The following is a 22,096-nucleotide window of genomic DNA, read 5'->3' as shown; positions in this document are numbered from 1 at the left end:
GTCACACTTTTCTTTTGTTTACAGCCTGTTACCTTGTACTTAGGTATCCAAGGCAACGAGCTGCAAACAAAAAAAAATGCGTTATCTCCAAAACTGCTGCAAATTTTAATAAGCAATAAATTGCTGGAGTGTTTGTATATATAAGCTCTATCCAACATTCTCTATCTATGAAAATGAGAGAACACTTTAAAGAGAATCTATCACTTGCTAAAAAAAATTAAATACCTTGTAACAATCCCTCAGCACTCCTGATTCTGACTCTTCTTTCCATTTTGGACTGCGTCGCTCCATTGCAGAGATATGCGCCTGGAGAGCAGCATGTGAAATCTCTGCATGTAGTTCAACGGGGTGTCTCTTCAGAGTCTTCTCTGTGGGCGTGCACTTACACCCTTCCCTCCCACACGCTGCCAATCACAGCTCAGTAGCATCTGAGACTGATCAATCAGCTGCCGAGCTGTGATTGACAGCTTTTGGGAGGTGAAAGCTCACACCCACAGAGAAGACTGTGACGAAATGCCCAGTTGGACTACATGCAGAGATTTCACATCCTGTGCTCCAGAAGAAACAAAAGTGAATATTTCTGCAATGGAGCGATGCAGCACAAAGCGGAAAAAAGAATCCGAACCAGAGGAGCTCAGGGATTTTTACAATATATGTAACTCCATTTTTTTTTAGCAAGTAACAAATCTTTAAGTAAAGTCATTGATTGTCTGCCTTGGCTAAACTGGTTTCAAAATGCAATGCCCCAAAAGATTGATCCTGTTTTTTTTTTATTAAATAGCCAAACAGTCAATACTTTTCCCCTTTGCTCCTGCACCGCATCACTACTTGGCTCAGTGATCATGCCAAGATAGACAGCACTGGGCTACTGAGTCTAGTGATTGGCTGCAGCAGTCATATGCTGCACTGGGGACATCACTGCTACAGTCATATCAATAACAATAGTCATGGGGTAAATAATGATACTTTTTTTTTAACTTCAAAAGGGGCATTTGATTTCTAATCCAGAAAAGCCTTTTCGGTTGTTATTATGCATTTTTTTATGGGGATTTTTCAGGCTGAAAAAATCCTCATCTAAAGGCCGCTTATGAAAAGACACACTTTTTTGGGCGCTGTTTTGATTTTTTTTTTTAATGTGAATTTTAAAATTTTATTATGTTATGTTCTGGATGTGATTTCTTAATTTTTATATTCATTTTTTTTTTCTTTTCTATGTGAAGGTAGCTGCCATCCTCCGACGGAGAAAATTAGATTACTACCTGTACAGACTGCTGCCCGAGCTCCTGAGGTCGACGTCCTTCTTAACTGCAAATGGAAGCCTGTATATTGCCTTTTTCTGTATACTAAGGTCAGTACTTATTGCTCGTTCTGGGACGCAGCCGTCCCTATTCATCCGCTGTGGAGCTTAGATTTTGTCACCAAAGTCTAGTGCGTCCTATCGGCTCCCTGTCTCCCATCCCTGCCCGCTATAAGTCAGCAGGACCACCAAGATCCGGCAATGTACGGAGCTCTCCTTTATTATTGAAAAATATTTCCCCGCACTTATCTCTGCCGGTCCACTCTTCCATCTGACGCCATGTTTCTCATCGCCGCCATCTTGGTCCTCCTGTGATGTCCAGTCTGTGGCTTTCTTCCTAGGAAATCGCCGTTTTCTCCATACGCAGCAACACCGTGGCATTGCAGTATATACAGCAAGCAGTCAAATGATCCAAGGTTCTAGTCCCATGAAGGGAATAAAAGATAAAACAAAAATGTTTTTGTAAAAATATTTATTTATATTGTATTTTATTATTGTTCTTAATACAAATATATATTTAGTCATATTATATATATTTATATATAATATATTTATAGTGTATATGCAGTTTGTACGGAAAGTATTCGGACCCCTTTAAATTTTTCACTCTTTGTTTCATTGCAGCCATTGGGTAAATTCAAAAAAGTTCATTTTTTTTCTCATTAATGTACACTCTGCACCCCGTCTTGACTGAAAAAAAAAAACAAATGTAGAAAGTTTTGCAAATTTATTAAAAAAGGAAAACTGAAATATCACATGGTCATAAGTCTTCAGACTCTTTGCTCAGACACTCATATTTAAGTCCCATGATGTCCATTTCCTTGTGCTCCTCCTTGAGATGGTTCTACTCCTTCATTGGAGTCCAGCTGTGTGTAATTACACTGATAGGACTTGATTTGGAAAGGCGCACACCTGTCTATATAAGACCTCACAGCTCACAGTGCATGTCAGACCAAATGAGAAACATGAGCTCAAAGGAACTGGCCAAGGAGCTCAGAGACAGAATTGTGGCAAGGCACAGATCTGGCCAAGGTTACAACAGAATTTCTGCAGTACTCAAGGTTCCTAAGAGCACAGTGACCTCCATAATCCTTAAATGGAAGAAGTTCGGGACCACCAGAAGTCTTCCTAGACCTGGCCGTCCAGCCAAACTGAGCAATCGTGGGAGAAGAGCCTTGGTGAGAGAGGTGAAAAAGAACCCCAAGATCACTGTGGCTGAGCTCCAGAGATGCAGTAGGGAGATGGGAGAAAGTTCCACAAAGTCAACTATCACTGCAGCCCTCCACCAGTCAGTCACTTATGGCAGAGTGGCCCGACGGAAGCCTCTCCTCAGTGCAAGACATATGAAAGCCCGCATAGAGTTTGCTAAAAAACACATGAAGGACTCTCAGACTATGAGAAATAAGATTCTCTGGTCTGATGAGATGAAGATAGACCTTTTTGGTGATAATTCTAAGCAGTATGTGTGGAGAAAACCAGGCACTGCTCATCACCTGCCCAATACAATCCCAACAGTGAAACATGGTGGTGGCAGCATCATGCTATGGGGGTGTTTTTCAGCTGCAGGGACAGGACGACTGGTTGTCATTGAAGGAAACATGAATGCGGCCAAGTACAGAGATATCCTGGATGAAAACCTCTTCCAGAGTGCTCTGGACCTCAGACTTGGCCGAAGGTTCACCTTCCAACAAGACAATGACCCTAAGCACACAGCTAAAATAACAAAGGAGCGGCTTCAGAACAACTCTGTGACTATTCCTGACCGGCCCAGCCAGAGCCCTGACCTAAGCCCAACTGAGCATCTCTGGAGAGACCTGAAAATGGCATCCACCAATGTTCACCATCCAACCTGACGGAACTGGAGAGGATCTGCAAGGAAGAATGGCCGAGGATCCCCAAATCCAGGGGGGAAAAACTTGTTGCATCATTCCCAAGAAGACTCATGGCTGTACCAGCTCAAAAAGGGGCTTCTACTCAATACTGAGCAAAGGGGCTGAAGACTTATGACCATGGGAGATTTCAGATTTTCTTTTTAAATAAATTTGCAAAAATGTCTACATTTCTGGGTTTTTTGTTCGGTGAAGATGGGGTGCAGAGTGTACATTAATGAGGAAAAAAATAGAAAAAATGAACTTTTTTAATTTACCAAATGGCTGCAATGAAGCAGAGTGAAACATTTAAAGGGGTCTGAATACTTTCCGTACCCCCTGAATATATAATTATATATAATATATCTAATATATATACACACAGCTCTGGCAAAAATTAAGAGACCACTGCAAAATGTTCAGTTTGTCTGATTTTCCTCTTTATAGGTATATTTCTGAGTAAAATGTAAATAGTTCTTTTATTCTATAAACTTCTGACAACGTCTCCGAATTTCCAAGCAATAAACTTTGTATTTATTTTCTGAAAATGAGTAGTGATTAAAATAACAAAAAAATGCATTGCTTGCAAACCTCAAATAATGCAAAAAAAAAAGTTCATAATCATTTAGAAACAACAATACTAATGTTTTAACTCAGGCAGAGTTCAGAAATCAATATTTTGTGGAATAACCATGATTTTAATCACAGCTTTGGCAGCTTTTCACCAGTCTTTCACACTGCTTTTGGGTGACCTTATGCCACTCCTGGTACAAAAATGTAAGCAGTTCTTCTTTCTTTGATGGCTTGTGACTATCCATCTTCCTCTTGATGACATTCCAGAGGTTTTCACTGGGGTTCAGGTCTGGAGATTGGGCTGCCCATGACAGGGATTTGATGTGGTAGTCCTTCAGCCACACCTTGATTGACCTAGCTGTGTGGCATGGCGCATTGTCCTGCTGGAAAAAACCAGTCCTCAGAGTTGGGGACCATTGCCCGAGCAATGGTAAAAGAGAAAAAAGAAAAGTTGAAATGTCTGAACTGCTGTCCTTGGTCTCCGCATGTCGTATGTACGGCAATATGGTACCAATAAAAATGTTTGTTTGTCTCCCAAAAAGAAACAAGCCCTCACCCAGCTCTATCGATGAAAAATCTAAATGTTACGAGTCTCAGAAAATGGTGACACAAAGCAAAATTTATAAAAAAAACAAAAAAAACAAATCCCCCAAAAATCCACTGGCAGGATTGCATTCTTTTTTCATTTCACACTTGGAAATTTTTTTTCTCCATTATCCAGTACATAATACGATAAAATGAATGGTGTCATTAAAAACTAAAACTCTTCCGGCATAAATCGAGCCCTCATCCAGCTGTCGATGGTGTAGACTCTTTTTGGTACATAAATCCCTAGAGCAATTAATGTAGACGGAGCGGGTTGAGCCCGGGCACCGCACTGGCATTGAGCAGTCGGCCATTCTTTAGTTACACGCTCTTCTATTTTTGTGTTATTTTACCCCCTAAATATAACAAGAATCATTAGGTTTTTATACATGGAAGTAAACCACATTCCGTAGCTGCCATCGTGTCCACCGGCGTTAGTGGGCGCCCTGCGATCCTCCAGGGCCACAGATAACCCTTCTAACTCTTCCTTACTTATATATGTAATTAATATGATTTTTTTTTTTTTAGGCAACTAAATTAAACATAAAGAAATGTAATTAAAATCACCCTGTCTGGGGTCTTCCCCCGAGGGGCTCATTCATACAGATGCCGTATCTGGTCCTGGCGCTGTGTAATGCCAGCGTGTGCTGCGCCGGTGGATATAGATGTCTGACCTGCGGAGGTTTTCTTTTCCAGAGTTTGCTAGTAATAACTATAAAAAAATGCAATTTAAACAAGGTAATAGGCAATTTCCCATCGGCCTCCTGAAATCCCGCTCTGAAGGACGGGTTTGGTTACACCTGGAATCAATTATCCCAAAATTCAAATGAGGGGGATTTAAATTGGAGACGTGAGTGACCTCCGGTTTTCCGGCAAACCTTCTGGATATTTATACTGTACACTCCAGGTTAAGGGCTTATCTCAATAGAGATCACTTATTTAATAATTCAGCTGCCAGGGCAATCAACCTCTTGCACCTGAGACCTCCAATTCTATCCCCCAGCAGATGATTCGGGTGGGTGAAGCTTTAACCAGTCGGGCAAAAGACTAGCCATCCGTGTAATATAAGGCACTGTATGGAGTGGTTCACCGTTCTGCCTCCAGTAAGGCATGGTGGACTCCCCTCTTGTCCAAATTTCCTAATGGGGCATAGGAAAAGAGGTTGGAGAAAAGACAGGACAAGAGCGATTAATGCCAAAAGCCATTGGCCTTCCTAGTGATGAGGGAGTCAACTGGAGCATGTGCCTTTGGTGCAGAGTACCAGGTGGACTGCCATCTAGCTACTTAGGAAACTCTACCTAAACCCAAAGTGAAAGCCTGGCATTCACATTTTGAAGACTGGTTTGGAGGACTGTCCTCCAGCCCTTATTTTATTGCCAGTTGTGCAAAGTTTACAAACATGGCGGCTATCTGTTCTCATGGCCATGTGACAATATTCTCGGGATGCCTATGGCTTACCATACAAGATGGGTTTACTGAAGACTTCTTCCATGTGTGCCATCTATGAAACCCAATTATACAACTGGCTTCAATAATACAGTATTGCAGAGTATCGTAGAGGTGATAAGAGGTTCAGGTCCACTAAGGGCACTAATCAAAAAATGTAAAAAAAAAACCATGAAAAAGTAAAAGAAAAACAAAACATGAAACTAATAAAATGTCATAATAATTATAATATATATATATATATATATATATATATATATATATATATATATATATATTTTTTTTTTTTTACAGTATATAAGCCTGGTGCTTTTCCTGCCCAGGTATGGGAGCTCACTACACATGGTAGTACAAGAGCATCACATAACATTTAGCGGTATAATGATCTTTTTATAACTGTGGGGTGTCTATTATGTCTACAGAAAAGAAAGTTTCATCGTCATCATTCTAGAAGGATTCTTTAGGCTATGTGCACATGTTCCTGATTTTGATGCGTTTCCGCAGCGTTTTTGGATGCGCGGAATTACATCAAATCCGCAGTGTAGTGAACCACCAATGTTAGTCAATGAGAAATTGAGAATTGTGCACATGCTGCGGAAACAAACGCGGGGATTTGCAGTGTCAATTTTTTTTGAGGATCTGCAGCATTTCTGCACCCATTGACTTCCATTGTGTCATGCCAATCTGCAGCAAAACCGCAGGTTTAAAAAAGATCTGCAGATTTTCTGCGGAGTTGCCTGCGAGAAACACTGCAGATCGGGAGGAGGAAGAGTGTGTGGGCGGAGACTGTGTGTGTGCGGAGAAGATATGCGTGTCTGTGCGGGTGTTTGTGTGTGTCTGCGAGGGTGTGCGGGGATGTGTGTGCGGGGCTGTGTGTGTTTGGGGCTCTGTGTAGGCAGGCATCATCCGATGGGACTACTAGTCCCATCCGGCTATGCCTGCTACAGTGATAGCTAGCCGGATGATGGGACAGTAGTAGTCCCAACATCCGGCTACCGTGTTCAAGTGTATAAAAAAAACCCACATACACACACATACATATACATACAGTACATACAACACACAGTACATACTCACCAATCACCTAATCCCCGAAGCCCTCGATCACCTGTAAAAAAAAATAAAAATAATAAACCAGTAGTATACTCCCTGATCTGATGTAATCCATTTAATAACGAGCCATTGTGGGACACTCGTTATTATATGGACTGCGTCGGACCAGGGAGTATTTGTGTTGGTTTATTATTTTTTTCTTTTTTTGCAGGATACCGAGGGCATCGCATGGATTGGCAGAACTATAAAGATGGCAAAACTGTGTTGTGTTTTATTTCATTAAAATACTTTATTCTGGCTGTGTCTTTATTTAACCCTTTCACAAATATAGGATTAGTAATGGATAGGTATTTTATTGACGCCTCTCCATTACTAAGCCCGCTTGATGTCACCTTACAATTCAAAGGTGGCATCAACCCCCAACTATTACCCCATATGCCACCGCTACAGGACAGTTGAAAGAGAGAGGCAAAGTGTCGGAATTGGCACATCTGGTGTTTATAGCCTGGGGGGCTAATATCCATGGCCCCTTCCTAGTCTATGAATATCAGCCCGCAGCTGTCTGCGTAGCCCTTTCTGGCTGAAAATTAAATATTAAAATAGGGGGACCCCTCAAAACAAAAGAATGTGGGATCCCCCTATTTTAATAGCCAGTAAATGCTAAATATACAGCTGCGGGCTGATAATCATAGCCTGGGAAGTTCCATGGATATAAACCCCTTCCCAGGCTATGAAAATCAGCCCCCAGTCACTGACTTTCCCTCTCTGACGCAGAAAATTGCGCAGGAGCCCACTCCATTTTTTTTCATTTTTTTAAAATTAAACAGATATTGCGTTTAATGCCTGGGTCACACCTGGGAGAAACTCGCATGAGTCTTGCACCTCAATACCTGGCACTGCCGCCGGCACTCGGGACCAGAGTGTGTGGCTGCATGTATTTCTTTGCAGCTGAACGCTCCGGTCCCAGTGCTGGCGGCAGTGCCAGGTGTTGAGGTGCGAGACTCGTGTGACTTTCTCTCAAGTGTGGCCCCTGCCTAACATAGATTTTGTGTGTCTTTATTTAACTCTTTATGTACCATTTTATTATGTTTATTACTAAACATTGGGCTTGGTATTATCTATCTATCTATCTATCTATCTATAGATATATCTATCTCTATTTCAATCTATAGATAGATAGAAATATAGATAGATAGATATATAGATAGATAGATAGATAATAGATAGATGATAGATAAAAATATAGATAATCGATAGATAGATAGATAGATAGATAATAGATAGCTGATAGATAGATATGGGATAGATAGATGATAGATAGATAATACATAATAGATAGATAATAGATGATAGATAGATAGATGATATAGATAGTAGATAGATAGATATGGGAAAGATGGATAGATAGATAGATAGAAAGCTAGATAGATGATAGATAGATAGATATGGGATAGATAGAAATATAGATACAGTAGATAGACGATAGATAATAGATGATAGATAGATGATAGATAGATAATAGATGATAGATAGATAGATAGATAATAGATAGATAGATAGATAATAGATAGATAATAGATGATAGATAGATATGGGATAGATAGATGATAGATAGATCGATCTATCTATAGATCTATCATCTATCTATTATCTATCGATTTATCTATCTATTACATATAGATCTTTCTATCTATTATCTATCATCGCGTTATTATCCATCTATCTATCTATAGATCTTTTTATCTATTATCTATCTTTCTGTGTGTGTAAACATTATTCTTCAATGGCGTATGTAAATGGAGAGGTTGGACGAGAAATGACATCACAATTCTTTTTTTTTTGTTAAATAATAAATCTTTATTTAGCTTGAAAAAACGCATACAAATCTGCATGAAAAAAAAAACGCATGGAAATCCACATCAAAAAGGCGTGGATTTTTACGTTTTCTGCCAAGAGATGCAGAATCTGCGCAGAAAATTCCCCAGGCAAATCTGCAACGTGTGCACATACCCTTACTGTAAGAGCAGTGAGACTATCCTACTCCTTGTTACATGGTGTTGTGGTGTCCAAATAATTGACAAATCTGGATAATTGCCTTTTTTGCTCATACCAATAACCGTGACAAGGGATGTATCTACTAGGTCTAGAGCAAAGAAGATTTGCCCTCGCAGGCAAGATTGTGAGCCCTCGCGGGCAGGGTCCTCTCTCCTCCTGCACCAGTTGTGACTTGTATTGTTTAAGATTATTATACTTGTTTTTATTATGTATACCCCTCCTCACTTGTAAAGCGCCATGGAATAAATGGCTCTATAACAATAAATAATAATAATAATAATCGTTCTAAAAGGATTCTTTACTCTAAGAGCAGTGAGACTATCCTACTCCTTGCCACATGGTGTTGTGATGTTCACATAATTGAAAGATCTGTATATTGGACTTACTATACCTATACCTATAACCGTGACAATGGAGAAAAAAGGTTTCACCATCGTCCCAGACAGGATTCTTCACTGTAAGAGCAGCGAGTCTCTCTGCCATATGGTGTTGGGATGCTTCTGTAGGGGTCCGGATGTCTTACTTGAAAGTGATATTGATTGCTATGTTTGGGGTCTGTAGGGAAGTTTCCCACTGAATATACAGTAATTGGTAAGAACATCGTAGGGCTTTTGAGCCATTGTCTATTTTCAGTCTTACGCTAGGTGTTCAGGGACAGATGTCTGCCCGTAATCATGGCCGATCAATGTTGGTCATGTGGAAGGACTTTGACACAAGGTCCTTTCCCACAAGGCGATACAAACCGTACGAAGATGAATGATTGGTAAAACGATCCTTTGGTCCCTATACAGTTTCCTTGTTGGGGGCAGCTCATCTGGTTACATTGGGAGATGTGCTGCCGATAGTAAAGACTTTTAAGTTCTCACAATCCACTTAGCGTAAGAAGTAGCGTTCTGCTCATCCGTTGGCTGATCTGTTCCGTTTTTACAGGCCATTGATTATGATCTACTGGAGTCCTTCTGTTCTTGTTGTGTTTTTTGGCACGCGAGTTCGTACACTCACTTTTTTTTTCCGAGTGGACTCCATTCCGGATCTTGCCATGGAGCTTCACAATTACTTGTTGTGCGCTTCCTTCGCTGTATCTGTGCACGCAGCACATTCATCCTGCTACATACTCACCAATACATGTAATCCTGTACATGTGTCCCAATAACAAATTAAACCATAAATGTAGCTAATTGCAACCGTCTTTGTGTAATTTAGCAGTAGTAGAGGAGGACGACATTCCGTGAAGAGCCGGCAGCGTGTGTGCCGGTCAGAGCTCCGATACGCAACTGGATTGTTTCCCAATCCAGATACAAATAAACAGATCTGAGTACTGTACAGAACAGGCTCCCCGGAGCCATAACAATCAATTAACGGACTCCAAAGTATATCTCACGCAGAGCGAGGATTAGGATGAAGAAGCTCTAAGGCTTACTGAATATGTTACTAGCTATTTCAGCTTTTACAGAGTCTCCATCATGTTACTAAAGTGAGAGCTAACCTATAGGGATGGAGTAATGAACAGAAACGTAGGTAAGGCCATATTCACATTTATATTTCACATTATGGTTCAGAGGAAAACTCAGGTGAGCCTAAGGTTCGGAGGACATTCTTGCTGTCCTTGGTGGTTTGGAGGAATCTCTGGTGGATCTTAAGATATCCTTGTTGATCTGTTCGTTCAGAGGACATCTCTAGTGACCTTAAGGTTTGGAGGACATCACTGGTGACTAGGTGGTTTATTTATAGAACATTTCTGGTGACCCGGTGGTTTGAAAGACATCTCTGGTGACCCAACGGTTTGGAGGATTATCTGATGACCTGGTGGTTTGGAGGATATTTCTTTGGACCTGCTGGTTTGAGGTATATCTTTGGTGACCCAGTGGTTTGGAGAATATCCCTTGTGACCCGGTTCAGTGGTTTGGAGGATATACCTGGTGAATCGGTGGATCGAGATCTGTGGGTCACCACATCCTTGGTGATACATTGGTTCAGGGAACATCCCTGGTGTCCTGACACTTTGGAGGATATACCTGATGAATATTTATAGGACACTCCATGTGACCTGGTGGTGTGAAGGACATACCTAGTGATCCAATGGTGCGGAGGACATCCCTGGTGACCCAATGGTTTTCAAGAATCCCTGATGACCTGGTGTTTTAAAAAGCATCCCTGGTGACCCATTGGTTTTGGAGGCCAACTACTATGAACCATTTGTTCAGGGTAAATCTCTAGTGACCCAGTGGTTTGAAGGAAATTCTTGGTGACTTTGTGTTTTTAGAATATTACCAGTGACCCAATGGTTTGAAGGGCGTCCCTGGTGACCCAGTAGTTCAGGGAACATCCCCAGTGACCCATTGGTTCAGTGTAAATCCATGGTGACCCATTGGTTCAGGGGACATCCTTGGGTGACCCATTGGTTCAGAGGACATCCCTGGTCACCCATTGGTTCAGGAGATATCCTGGGTGACCGAAAGGTTTGGAGGACATCCCTGGTGACCCGGTAGCTTGGAGAACATCCCAAGTGACCCAAAGGTTTAGAGAACATCCCAGGTGACCCAAAGGTTTGGAGAACATCCCAAGTGACCCAAAGGTTTGGAGAACATTCCAGGTGACCCAAAGTTTAGGAGAGCATGCTTGGTGACCCAATTATTAATAGGATATCCCTTATTGACCCAATTGTAATAACAAATAGTTTGTGCAGGAATCAATCAACAAAAATTCATTCATTTGTCGCTGTTTTATGATCTGATCGCTAGTCGACATTACATCTCCTGCCCCTGCACACTGACCAATAAGCACGTTTGCTGTGTTAATTTTAGCTTTTTTATTAATTTCTAGGTTTAACGCCCCTTTAAGTCTTTGCAGATGAATGTGTAGCCTCTGGGATGTGCTACTCCTTTAATATAATGACTTCACCCATCAAGATCAAGTAATAAAAGTTAGACAAATCTTCCAGAAGTAGAAATCGTCCTGACCAGTGCCTTGTGCTGAAGCAGATGGTCAGGACGTGTCTTTTTTCCTAGTTACACAATGTAGAGCATGTTGATAAAACTGTAATTCTATGTTCTTCCTTTCACCAATAACCTCCATGTTCACAATCGGACAACGTCGTCCTTTGATCGATCGACATTTCTCAAATAATATAATAACCAATATCAGGATGGCCTGGAAACGGGGGAGCGATGGCGGAGCCTCGGGAAAATGGCTTCAAAATTCCTAGTAAAGTCTGCGGCTCAGCCCGTAATGAAGAGCAGCTGCCAAGGATTATGGCTTCTGCGTGCACGGAGACCTGTGGCGTGCCGGCACCTCTTTACTCAGACTGTTGGATTTCTCCCCGATCCATGGGAACTCGCTAGACTCTTCACAACCAACACCGCTTTCCTGTATTACGGTTATCCTTGCTCATTTTATTAAATCTGATAATATACCCCATTGTAACACGAGTTCAGTTACTCCTTCGGGTTTGTGTAACCCCTTCATTTTTTATGTTTTTTCCATTTCTTCTTCCCCGGACCACAACTTTTTTTTTTTTTTTTTTTGTGTTTTTTTTTTTACAGGATGAGTTGTATGGTAGTTTTGAATGACACCATTAATTTTACCATATAATGTCCTGGAAAAACAGTAAAAAAAATTCCAAATGGGGTGAAATAATGGGGGAAAAAAAACACAATTCTGATATTTTTTTGTTCTTTTTTTACAGCTTTCATTATGCTGTAAAATGACCTGGGAACATGATTCTTCAGGTCAGGGCTTTTACTTGTGTAGTTTTTTTTTTTTTTGTGTTTGTTTTTTTTAATTTTGGTGGCAAAAAACCCCCAAATAAAATAAAAACTTGTCGCACCATTTTTTTAAATTTCTTTTTGTCACTGGAGATGTGTGAGGGCTTGTTTTTTTTTTAATGTGGTGACCTGATGTTTGTGTTGATACCATTTTGGAGTACCTATAATGTTTTAACCACTTTGGAGGGGGACAGTGAATGCAACAACCAAAAACAGCAATTCTGGTGTTTAATTTTATTTTTTTTGGTTTACGGTCTTTTCCATTTGGGTTATTACGATTTGATATATCACTTTTACTGACCCGGTGATACCGAATCTGATTTATTTTTATAACTTTATTTTTGATAAGGGTAAAAGGAACGTGATTTTGAATTTTTATATATATATATATATATATATATATATATATATATATATATATATATATATATATATATATATATATATATTTTTTAATTTTCTTTTTAGTTATCTTTTTTTTATTCCATATAGGACTTGAACCTGCAATTGACTGATCGCTTGTTCTATTTACTGCAATATATGTTTTATATGAAGCTCCACCTGTTGCCATGGGGGTAGTCAGTAGTCTCTCGGCAGTCAAGGAAAGCCACCAACAACCTACGATCGTTTGCCGTATATGGTGCGTGCTCAGATCCTGAGCTCGGTCCATTTACTCGATACATGACATAATTGAATGTTGTGTAGCGGGAAGGAGTTAAGGTCAAGTCTTTCTGAAATTACGCTATGAGCAGTTCCTTAACGAGAGCCTAAAAACTATGCATGTATCCTTTTAGGAGAAATATCCCCTGTAAAAATTGCTCCATATTTCAGAAGTGGATTGCTCAGTGCACCCTTGGTGTGGCTAAGAGGCTAACTGGTTTTGCATGTCCCCACCTCGCTCACCGGTGATTGACAGCACTGCCTTGCCTGAAGTGAGCACTGTCTACAGACCAAGCTCAGGCGAGTGCTGTCAATCACCAATGAAGGAGGCGGGGACATGCGAAACAAGTGGAGGGGAACGTTGTACTGAGCCTCTTTTCCACACCGAGGGTGCACCGAGCATCTTCATTAGAATATTTGATTAGATTTCAGATTCTGCAGAACAGAGAGAGTGATTAGAACACTAAAGGTGTGATTTTTTTTTTTTATAGCGGCAATATCCCCTTCAAGGCTGAGTGCTTAGGTTATACCGTCAGTTTAGGTTGACAGACTCCCTTTAAAAGAAATAAAACATGGAAATGAATGACCTTCTATTAGAGACAGTGCGGCGGGGCTTCTGCTGTAGTGAGTTGTCTTACAACCAGAGATAAGATTGATCTCAATTTAGCCCTAATGAAGAGGGAAAATACCTGATTTCCAGGGAGAAATATAAAATTATTTGTGGATTTTCCACATTAAATATTCTTAAAAGTTTTTATCATAGCTTTTTAATACTAGTTATTTTAATTAATACAAGATATATTTCTATTTGATATATTATGTCTTCTTATGCACATTGTCTATTCAGAGAGGAAGAGGACTAGAACTCTAGTGCCACCTATAGGATGTAGCAATCCTAAAAGTCAGGATCGACTCTCCAAGGAGCCTTTTCACATGACTTAGGATAAAAACCAAAACCAGAATCTTAATTTGCAGACACTGTGTTTCGGGTTACTGCCCCTTGTCAGTGCAAAGTGTGAGATCTGATTTGGCTGGGTGAGAGGCGTCTGACTGGGATCCAAGGGGTAACGTTTCTATTTGCGGAGAATGACATTTCAAGCCTGACACGCCAAAGTGAGGAGACTCCTCTCACCCAGCCAAACCTGATCTCACACTTTGCACTGATGAGGGGCATTACCCCGAAACACTGTGTCTGCAAATTGAGATTCTGGTTTTGGCGTTTGTCCTAAGTCATGTGACAAGGCTCGTTAGAGAGCTAATATTGACTTTTAATATTGCTACTTCCTATAGGTGGTTCTCGTCCTCTTCCTCTTTGAATAGACAATGTGCATATATCCCAGAGAAGCATTGCAGCTTAAGTCTCCTCACCTCAGCATGTCAGGCTTGACATGTCACTCTCTGTAAGGACAAATGTTATTCCTTGGTCCCGGGTTTGCTTATATAACACCTACATATTCCTATTATCCTACTTGGGTCTCACAGTCTAAATTCCCTATAAGTACCGTATGTGTTTGGAGTGTGGGATGAAACTCAGGCAAACTCCATAAGAACATACAAACTTCACGTTGATGTGGGATTTGAACCCAGGACTCCAGTGTTGCAAAGCAACCGTGCTAACTACTGAGTCACTGTACATGTAGTAATGATGCCTACAGAGCAGATTGGGAGGGGAATGATTCTGATAAGGACTTTATATCAGGGGTTTGACTACAAATGGAGAGACTTGTGGGAAGTACTATCTGTACCTACATCATATATATGGAGAGAATGGAATGTAGTACTATCTGTGTCTTCATCGTTTACAAGGAGAGAAGAGGATGCAGTACTATCTGTCTCTTTTTCTCTCTGTATAAACCAAAAAAAAGGCCAGTGTTATACCTTCCTACATCATTTACATTTAGTGAAGGAAGTGTAGTACTAGCTGTACCTGTATAATTTACAAAGCAGGAAGGGGATGTGGTAATATCTGTGCCTTCATTATTTACAAGGAGAGAAGGGTATGCAGTACTACCTGGCTTTTCATGGTTTAGACAGAGAGAATAAGAGACTGTACTATCCATACTGACATCATTTACATGGAGAGAAGGGAAGGTTCTACTCTTTGTACCTGCATAATTTACAAAGAGAAGGGGATCCAGTACTATCTGTGCTTTCATCACTTACAAGGGGAAGCAGTACTATCTGTACACTGAGAGCAGGGAGACAGTGGTATTCATACTTACGTTATTTACATGGATTAAAGGGGGATAAAGTAGTATCTGTAATTTCATAGTTCAGAAAGAAGGATGAGGCAACAGTACTATCTGTACCCTTATCATTTAAAAGTAGCCGAGAGGGTATCACAATCTGTAACAAGGAGAGAAGAGGTGTCAGTACTATCTGTACCTATATTATTTAGAAGATGAAGAAAGGAGATTTTTAATTATGTCACTTACAGGAAGAGGAAAGCAGTACTGTCTGTACCTGCATCATTTACATCAGGAGAATGGAAGATAGTAGTACTATCAGCACCTAAATAATGTACAAGTGGAGTTGGAGAAGTACTGTCTGTGCCGTAATGATTTGCAGGAAGAGAGAGGAAATCGTTGCTACAAATGTGTACATAATTTACAACAAAGACAGAGTGGCAGTACTATCCTTATCTGCATAATTTAAGGAAGAGACATGGAGACAGTACTATCTGTGCCTCCTTATTTTTTTAGAAAGAGAGAGTGAGACAAATTTTCCTGTCCCATATTTTAAAGTCCCATTTAGAAACCGTCTTCACAGAGTCACATGCTGATATGTTACAGTATTATTACACTTGTCTTATGATTCAGCGTACCTATACATTGTGCTGTAATTACCGTTTTTATCTCTGCTCATTATTTACCCTTTGTAATCAAGAAACGCTGGCCCTTTAATAAACCTCCACCATTTCCTTCACAATGAAACGTTTCCATACTGAAGGAAGGATGGAGAACATAAAATGCACAGTGATTTGTACTGGGTCCAAGCCATAAGGAACCATGTTTACAGAGGTCGCTTCATACAAAGAGCCATTGTTTCGGGAGAAATGACCTGCATCCCTGTCCGACCCATGAAAACCAGTGTTCCATATGGTTTTTAACCAATTCATTGCCCCGTGTTCAGCCTCTGTGTATTGTAATGACATCTACCAGCTAGGCAATGAAGATGAGTGTTTTAATTTATTGCATTAATTTTAATTCTCTATTACAGGAAGATTCTGGGGAAATTTTACTTCTGGACGCCAGGGTTTGGTGCCGCTTTGCCCGCGTCGTATGTCGCTATCCTTATCGAAAGAAAAAGCAGGTATTGACGTAAATTACATTCAAAGTAATGCAATTTTACTTTCGGTAATTACATAAATGGCAAGAGTACCATCTCTATTTGCGGAATTACATATGGAAACAAGGACGCAGTACTATCTTTGACTACGTGTTGCCTAATTAAATGTGTCGACATTATTTACAGAAAAAGACAGGATAGTGGTACTAACTGTGTCCACATCATTTACAAGTAAATATAGCTGCAGTGTTATTTCTATATAAGTTACTTGCGTATGAAAAAAGAACACATCGTTTACAGAGTAAGACAAGGAGGTAGTACTATCCATGCCTGTATAATATACAGAGGGAGAGTCAGGGAAGTACGGTAATATTATTTACAGAGAAAAAAAAAGTGTCAGTAGTCTGTGTGTCTGCATAATGTACGTATAAAAACAGGGATTGCCCACATCATTTACAAACAAAGACAGGAGGTAGTACTATCTATGCCTATATAATTTATAAAATGATTCAAGAAAATAGTACTATCTGTGCCTACATTATTTACAGAGAAAAAAAAAAAGTGGCCGTAGTCTGTGTGTCTGTGTAATTTATATATAAAAACAGGGATTGCCCACATCATTTACAAAGAAAAACAGGGAGGTATATCATTTACAAAGAGAGTCCGGGAAGTAGTACTATCTGTGCCTACTTTATTAACAGAGAAAAGCACAGCCATAGTAGTCTATGGGTTTGTATAATTTACGTATAAAAACCGGGATTGCCCACATCATTTAGAGAGACAGGGAGGTAGTACTATTGGTGTCTACATCATTTACTGAATGAGACTGGAAAACAGTACTATCTGTGCTTACTTCATTTCCAGGGAAAACCAAAGGAGACAGTATTCTCTTTTTTTTTCGGCATAATTTCTGTACGGAAACAGGGATTGCCTACAGTATTGAAAGAGAGAGGGAAGCAGTACTATCTGTGCCTACATCATTTATAGGGAAAAACAAGGAGGCCGTACCCTATAGCTGCATAATTTATGTATGGGAACAGGGATTTCCTACATCAGAGAATCAGGACTATCTGTGACTATATCATTTAAAGGGGAAGGCGGGATGGCAGAAATATGTGTCTACATAATTTACAAAGACACAAAGCTCCATCTTTTACAGATATAGACAGGGAGGAGGTATTTTGTATGTCATTGTCAGTTATAGTGAAAGATAGGAAGGCGGTATTATCTTTACTTATTTATTTTTTAAGAAAAGACTAGGAGGCAGTACTATCTGTCTCTACGTCATTCACAAGGGAAGTAATGCGGACAGTACAATCTGTGCCTTTTAGATTTATAAGGATAGATAGCAAGGACGTACCATCTTTTCTACACCATTCACAAAGCATAGAGATGGAGAAAACGCTATCTGTGCCTATGGAATGTTCAAGGATAGATAGTGAGGCAGGAATATCGGGGCCAATATTATTTAAAGTGAAGTAGGGAAAGGCAGCACTATCTGTGCCCTTAATAATTATTTAAAAATGCAATTGGAAATTAAAAATAAAAACGTCTTTAAAAAGGTTTAACTGGGGATCACTGCAGGACATAACGTAGATTGCTAGGGAAGATTTCGGCACAGCTCCAGCATCTTCTCCTGCCTCGACCGCTCGTGATAGAATGTGAGGACGTAACAGGTGCTTCTTGTAATGTGGGAGCGGTTTCTCAAATCTCCCAGAGCAGCTAACTCAGCATTTCCCCACTCTTCCCAAGCGTGGGGTGCCTCTTTCATTAAGAATTTGGATCACTGTGATTACTTGGGAAAGACATCTGTCTCCCGTTACCACGTCCTGGTGGCATCTGCCTCTGGTCCACCAGCTGTAGCAGATAGCGAGCTGCTTAGTGTATGTGCATCGGCATGTGTTAATTTGTCCTCATAAATTGTCGTTATCTGCCTTTGACTTACTGGTTTGCAGCTGTCAATCATGGGAAGCCAATATAACAAAGACAAAATGTTTTACTCCGGAATTACCAGACCCCGTTCAAATCTGGACTATAAGATCGGTCACAAAATTTACCCGTGAAAGTAACTTATCTTTGAGAAGGCATCACGAAAAAGTTATGTTTTAGACTCAAAATTTCTAGACCAGTGGATAATGGATTTTGGGAATTTGGTAAATCCTGCAAATTTCCAGTAGTGTTCTGGATTCCTCCTTAGCTAGAACATAATGGACACTGGTCGTTAGCCTAGATGTTACTTTTGGGTGGGTTTTGGCTGCTTATCCTCCTTTTTGATGAAAAGATTCGGCTTTTCCCTTTCCAAATTAATCCAGATATTAAGGAAACCCGAGACCACTGACGTTCTTGGATGTATGTTTGAAGAACACAGGGGTCCAGGTTCCAAACCCAACGTAAGGATAAAACAATGTCTTAATTTATAGTCCAGTAAAAATACATACACATTGCACAAAATAGGGCTTCGACGCGTTTCAGACGCTCAACAAGTTCTTAATATATGCCGGGATTAGGAATGTTTTTAGCGTTCGAAACACATTGGTTTTATGGAGGTCTCTCCTTTCCCCCTACTATTTTTTGCAATGTGTATATATATTTTTGAAAGGACTATAAATAAAGACATGGTTTTATCCTTAACTTGATTATGGAAGCTGGACCCATGTTTTTTTTTTATCAAATCCAATTTTTTCCCCCAAAGCTTCTGAATCATGGTCAAACATCAAATACACAGTGTTAATCTATTGTATGTGGCCACCTTTAGACCCAAAGCTCTTAGTAGAATGTCTTATCATAGTTTAGCAAAACTTTTGAGAAGAATTCAAGTAAATGACCCTTTAAACTTTTTGGGTCAAACTTCGAAGTGCCAAAATACTGTCTACAGTAGAAGAAGTGAGTCCTACCCTTATAATGGTTCTGATGGGTATAGTTGACCATACACATTGGATAATTGTCATCCGCCATCTAACTTGTATGACGGAGTCCTGTCTTTCCAACGAGTGTGTATGTTGGGAGAACGAAGGATCAGTATGTTAGTATTCAGCATGTCCGATCCTTTCTTTTTTTATTTAATATAAACCATTGTCAGAGATATTTTGCAGTGGGTTACTCAACTTTATTGAGTCATGGTGAGGACCAGGAGTAATCCCTCTTGGACAGTTATAACTCTTCTGCCAGCAGCGATCTGACATTTATGACCAACTCTACGGCTGTATGTCAGCCATCTTGGCACTGCCATTAAGACTTACATGAGTGAGGAACATTTATGAAATATCAAAATTTTACCAGTGGTTAGAGATTGCCTAGTAATTGACTTTACATTGCCAATCAAAAGGTCAAAAGAAGTAAGTTCTAGTCTTTTTCTTGGTTCTTAACTTGGCAAATCCCATTATGTAGCTGTCAGATTAACCATTATTTCTCCAAATTTCCTGATAGACATGCAGTCAGGATGGCGGACCATGCGTGATTATTTAAAAGAAAATAGAGGGGTAAGTCGCTGCCAGACACCTTTTGGCAGCAGCTTATCAATCATTAGGGTAATCCGACATGCCAAACCATTACTTGCTCTATCAAACAATTTGGGGTACGTTCAGACTTACAGAAGGACCCATTGTTAACCTATGTGCTAATTCACGTGCTATTTTTTACACAGACCTTGGGTCCAAGTATAAAAGAAATCACAATATCTTCTCGTCTGGTCCGATTTATAGACTAGAGTATGTAAATAGCAGGCAGCTTCCATATCTATCCCGTATGTGGCTGGATACATGGAGCCAGTCATGAAAGCAATTTCTGGACATGACTGGTCCGATAAATTTAGCTGACTGTGTGAATGTAGGCTTAGGGTGAAATCTGGTGGCCTTCATACATCGTTGGCCAAACCCAATAAAATCAAATATGGACAGCTGTAGCAAAAGCTCCATAGAAATGTACCATGTATGCCTTCTCTGATCTTCTGAAAGGCTACGATGATTCCGAGAAGAGAAAAAGGACATATGCATTGTGTACTTGGACTGGCACCTCCTTGGTGGTTGGACTCCCCTTGTCATGGTGACACTGTAGTTTCTCTCACTGATTTGGCCACTTAAACTTAGACTCCGTGTAATAAAACCTTGGAATCCGTGCATAACACATGATTGCAGATGTTCCACCGCCCGGCGTGCATAGGAATTCATTTTAATAACGGTTTGCAGTATTTCATACGTCTAGTATAACATAGCGAGATGACCTGTTTATTATTTTTATTACATACTGCATTAATCTCTGCCATTTCCCCTCCTTTGATCATAACTTATTTTATCTCTTTCCATCGGTCTTCGCTCTCTTTCTTCCCCTGGAGCCGTGCTCTCATTGACTTTACAGGCTTTTTATGATCATCTCTGTCTTCTTCTTCCCGACGTTTTGTTTTTTTCTCAAACTTATCCTTCGCCTTCCCCTGTATCTTCTCCTCTCGGTGATGTCTCCTTTGTTCCACCTGATTTGTCCTCCAGCTGTCTCGATTCCTTCGCTTTATACTACTTATTGCTTCTTCTTTTTTTTCCACCGTCTGCTGATCTCTAATATTCCACAGAACATCTGTATCCTGTTCTTCCCACCTGTCTCTACTCTAAATCTCCGTAATACCTTTTTACATGAACTGAAATTAGCTCAAGTTTCGTTGTTGCCTACCTGCGCATTTCCCATACATGCTCTCTCTCCCCCTTAATCCTCGTGGTTGGACCAGATAGTTGGACTTCTTTTTTTTTTTATGCATTTTTTTTAAACATTCGAAAAAGGTGTTGGGTCTGTTAAATCGAGCTCTGTTCTGGACTATTTTAGTGCAGACTTGACGGCAGCAATTTTTTTTCCTGCACCTTTTCCTGTGCCAGATATGACCTAGACACTAGGAAATGTGAGACTCTGCCTCTTAGTCGGCAATGTAGAATAATAAATACTGATAATTGTGTCTGCCTCCGCTGCTTTGTATGTGAGAAAAAATTTTAGTTCTCAAAAAGACTTTGTAAAAACACCAAAGATGTTCTTAGATGATCAGCCTTGAGTTGGGTTAGGCATTAAATCTTTTCCAAGCTGCTCATACCTTCGTTTGGTCGACAGCTATTTCTCCCAACTCCCCAATGCCCTTGAATGTTCGGCTTTGCTTAGCATTTGTGTTTTCAAAGGGCATGGGGGAAAAAAAGAGAAGTGTCTCATGGTGTCCCTGAAAATAAAAGGATGACATCAACTACCTAATACTTATCTCCTTTGAAATCATCTGTTGAGCAAGCCGGGAAGCCACCATACGTATGAGATCTCAGCCAGTCTTTCCGATACCATTGGGTTTCACTGACTTTTATCTAATGTGTATAGCAGTGGTTCCCAACCTTTCTGACCTTGAGGGCCACATTCAGCTCTGCAAGAGGGTTGCGAGCCACATCCAGTTCCTGCTCCCCTCACAGTAGTGGTAACCAAAGCCCCCATTACGGGTATAATGATAACAAAAGCTTTTCTACACAAATCGCCCAGAAGCAGTATACCAA

At 40.3% G+C, this 22,096-nt stretch overlaps 1 protein-coding gene across 1 annotated transcript in view; it reads left to right on the top strand.

The window, feature by feature from the left end:
- Nucleotides 1-22,096, top strand: part of TMEM135 (transmembrane protein 135) — a 369,074-nt gene that overhangs the window by 53,784 nt on the left and 293,194 nt on the right. Inside the window, exons 2-3 of the mRNA XM_077298574.1 lie at nt 1,221-1,348; nt 16,521-16,613. Of these exons, the coding sequence (XP_077154689.1) occupies nt 1,221-1,348; nt 16,521-16,613 (221 nt within the window). The remainder of the gene's footprint in view (nt 1-1,220; nt 1,349-16,520; nt 16,614-22,096) is intronic.

Source organism: Ranitomeya variabilis, chromosome 3 (genome assembly GCF_051348905.1).
Source record: "Ranitomeya variabilis isolate aRanVar5 chromosome 3, aRanVar5.hap1, whole genome shotgun sequence".
NCBI classification, from domain to species: domain Eukaryota; kingdom Metazoa; phylum Chordata; class Amphibia; order Anura; family Dendrobatidae; genus Ranitomeya; species Ranitomeya variabilis.
The sequence above is the reverse complement of the archived record's forward strand: the minus strand, read 5'-3'. Positions and strand labels throughout refer to the sequence as shown.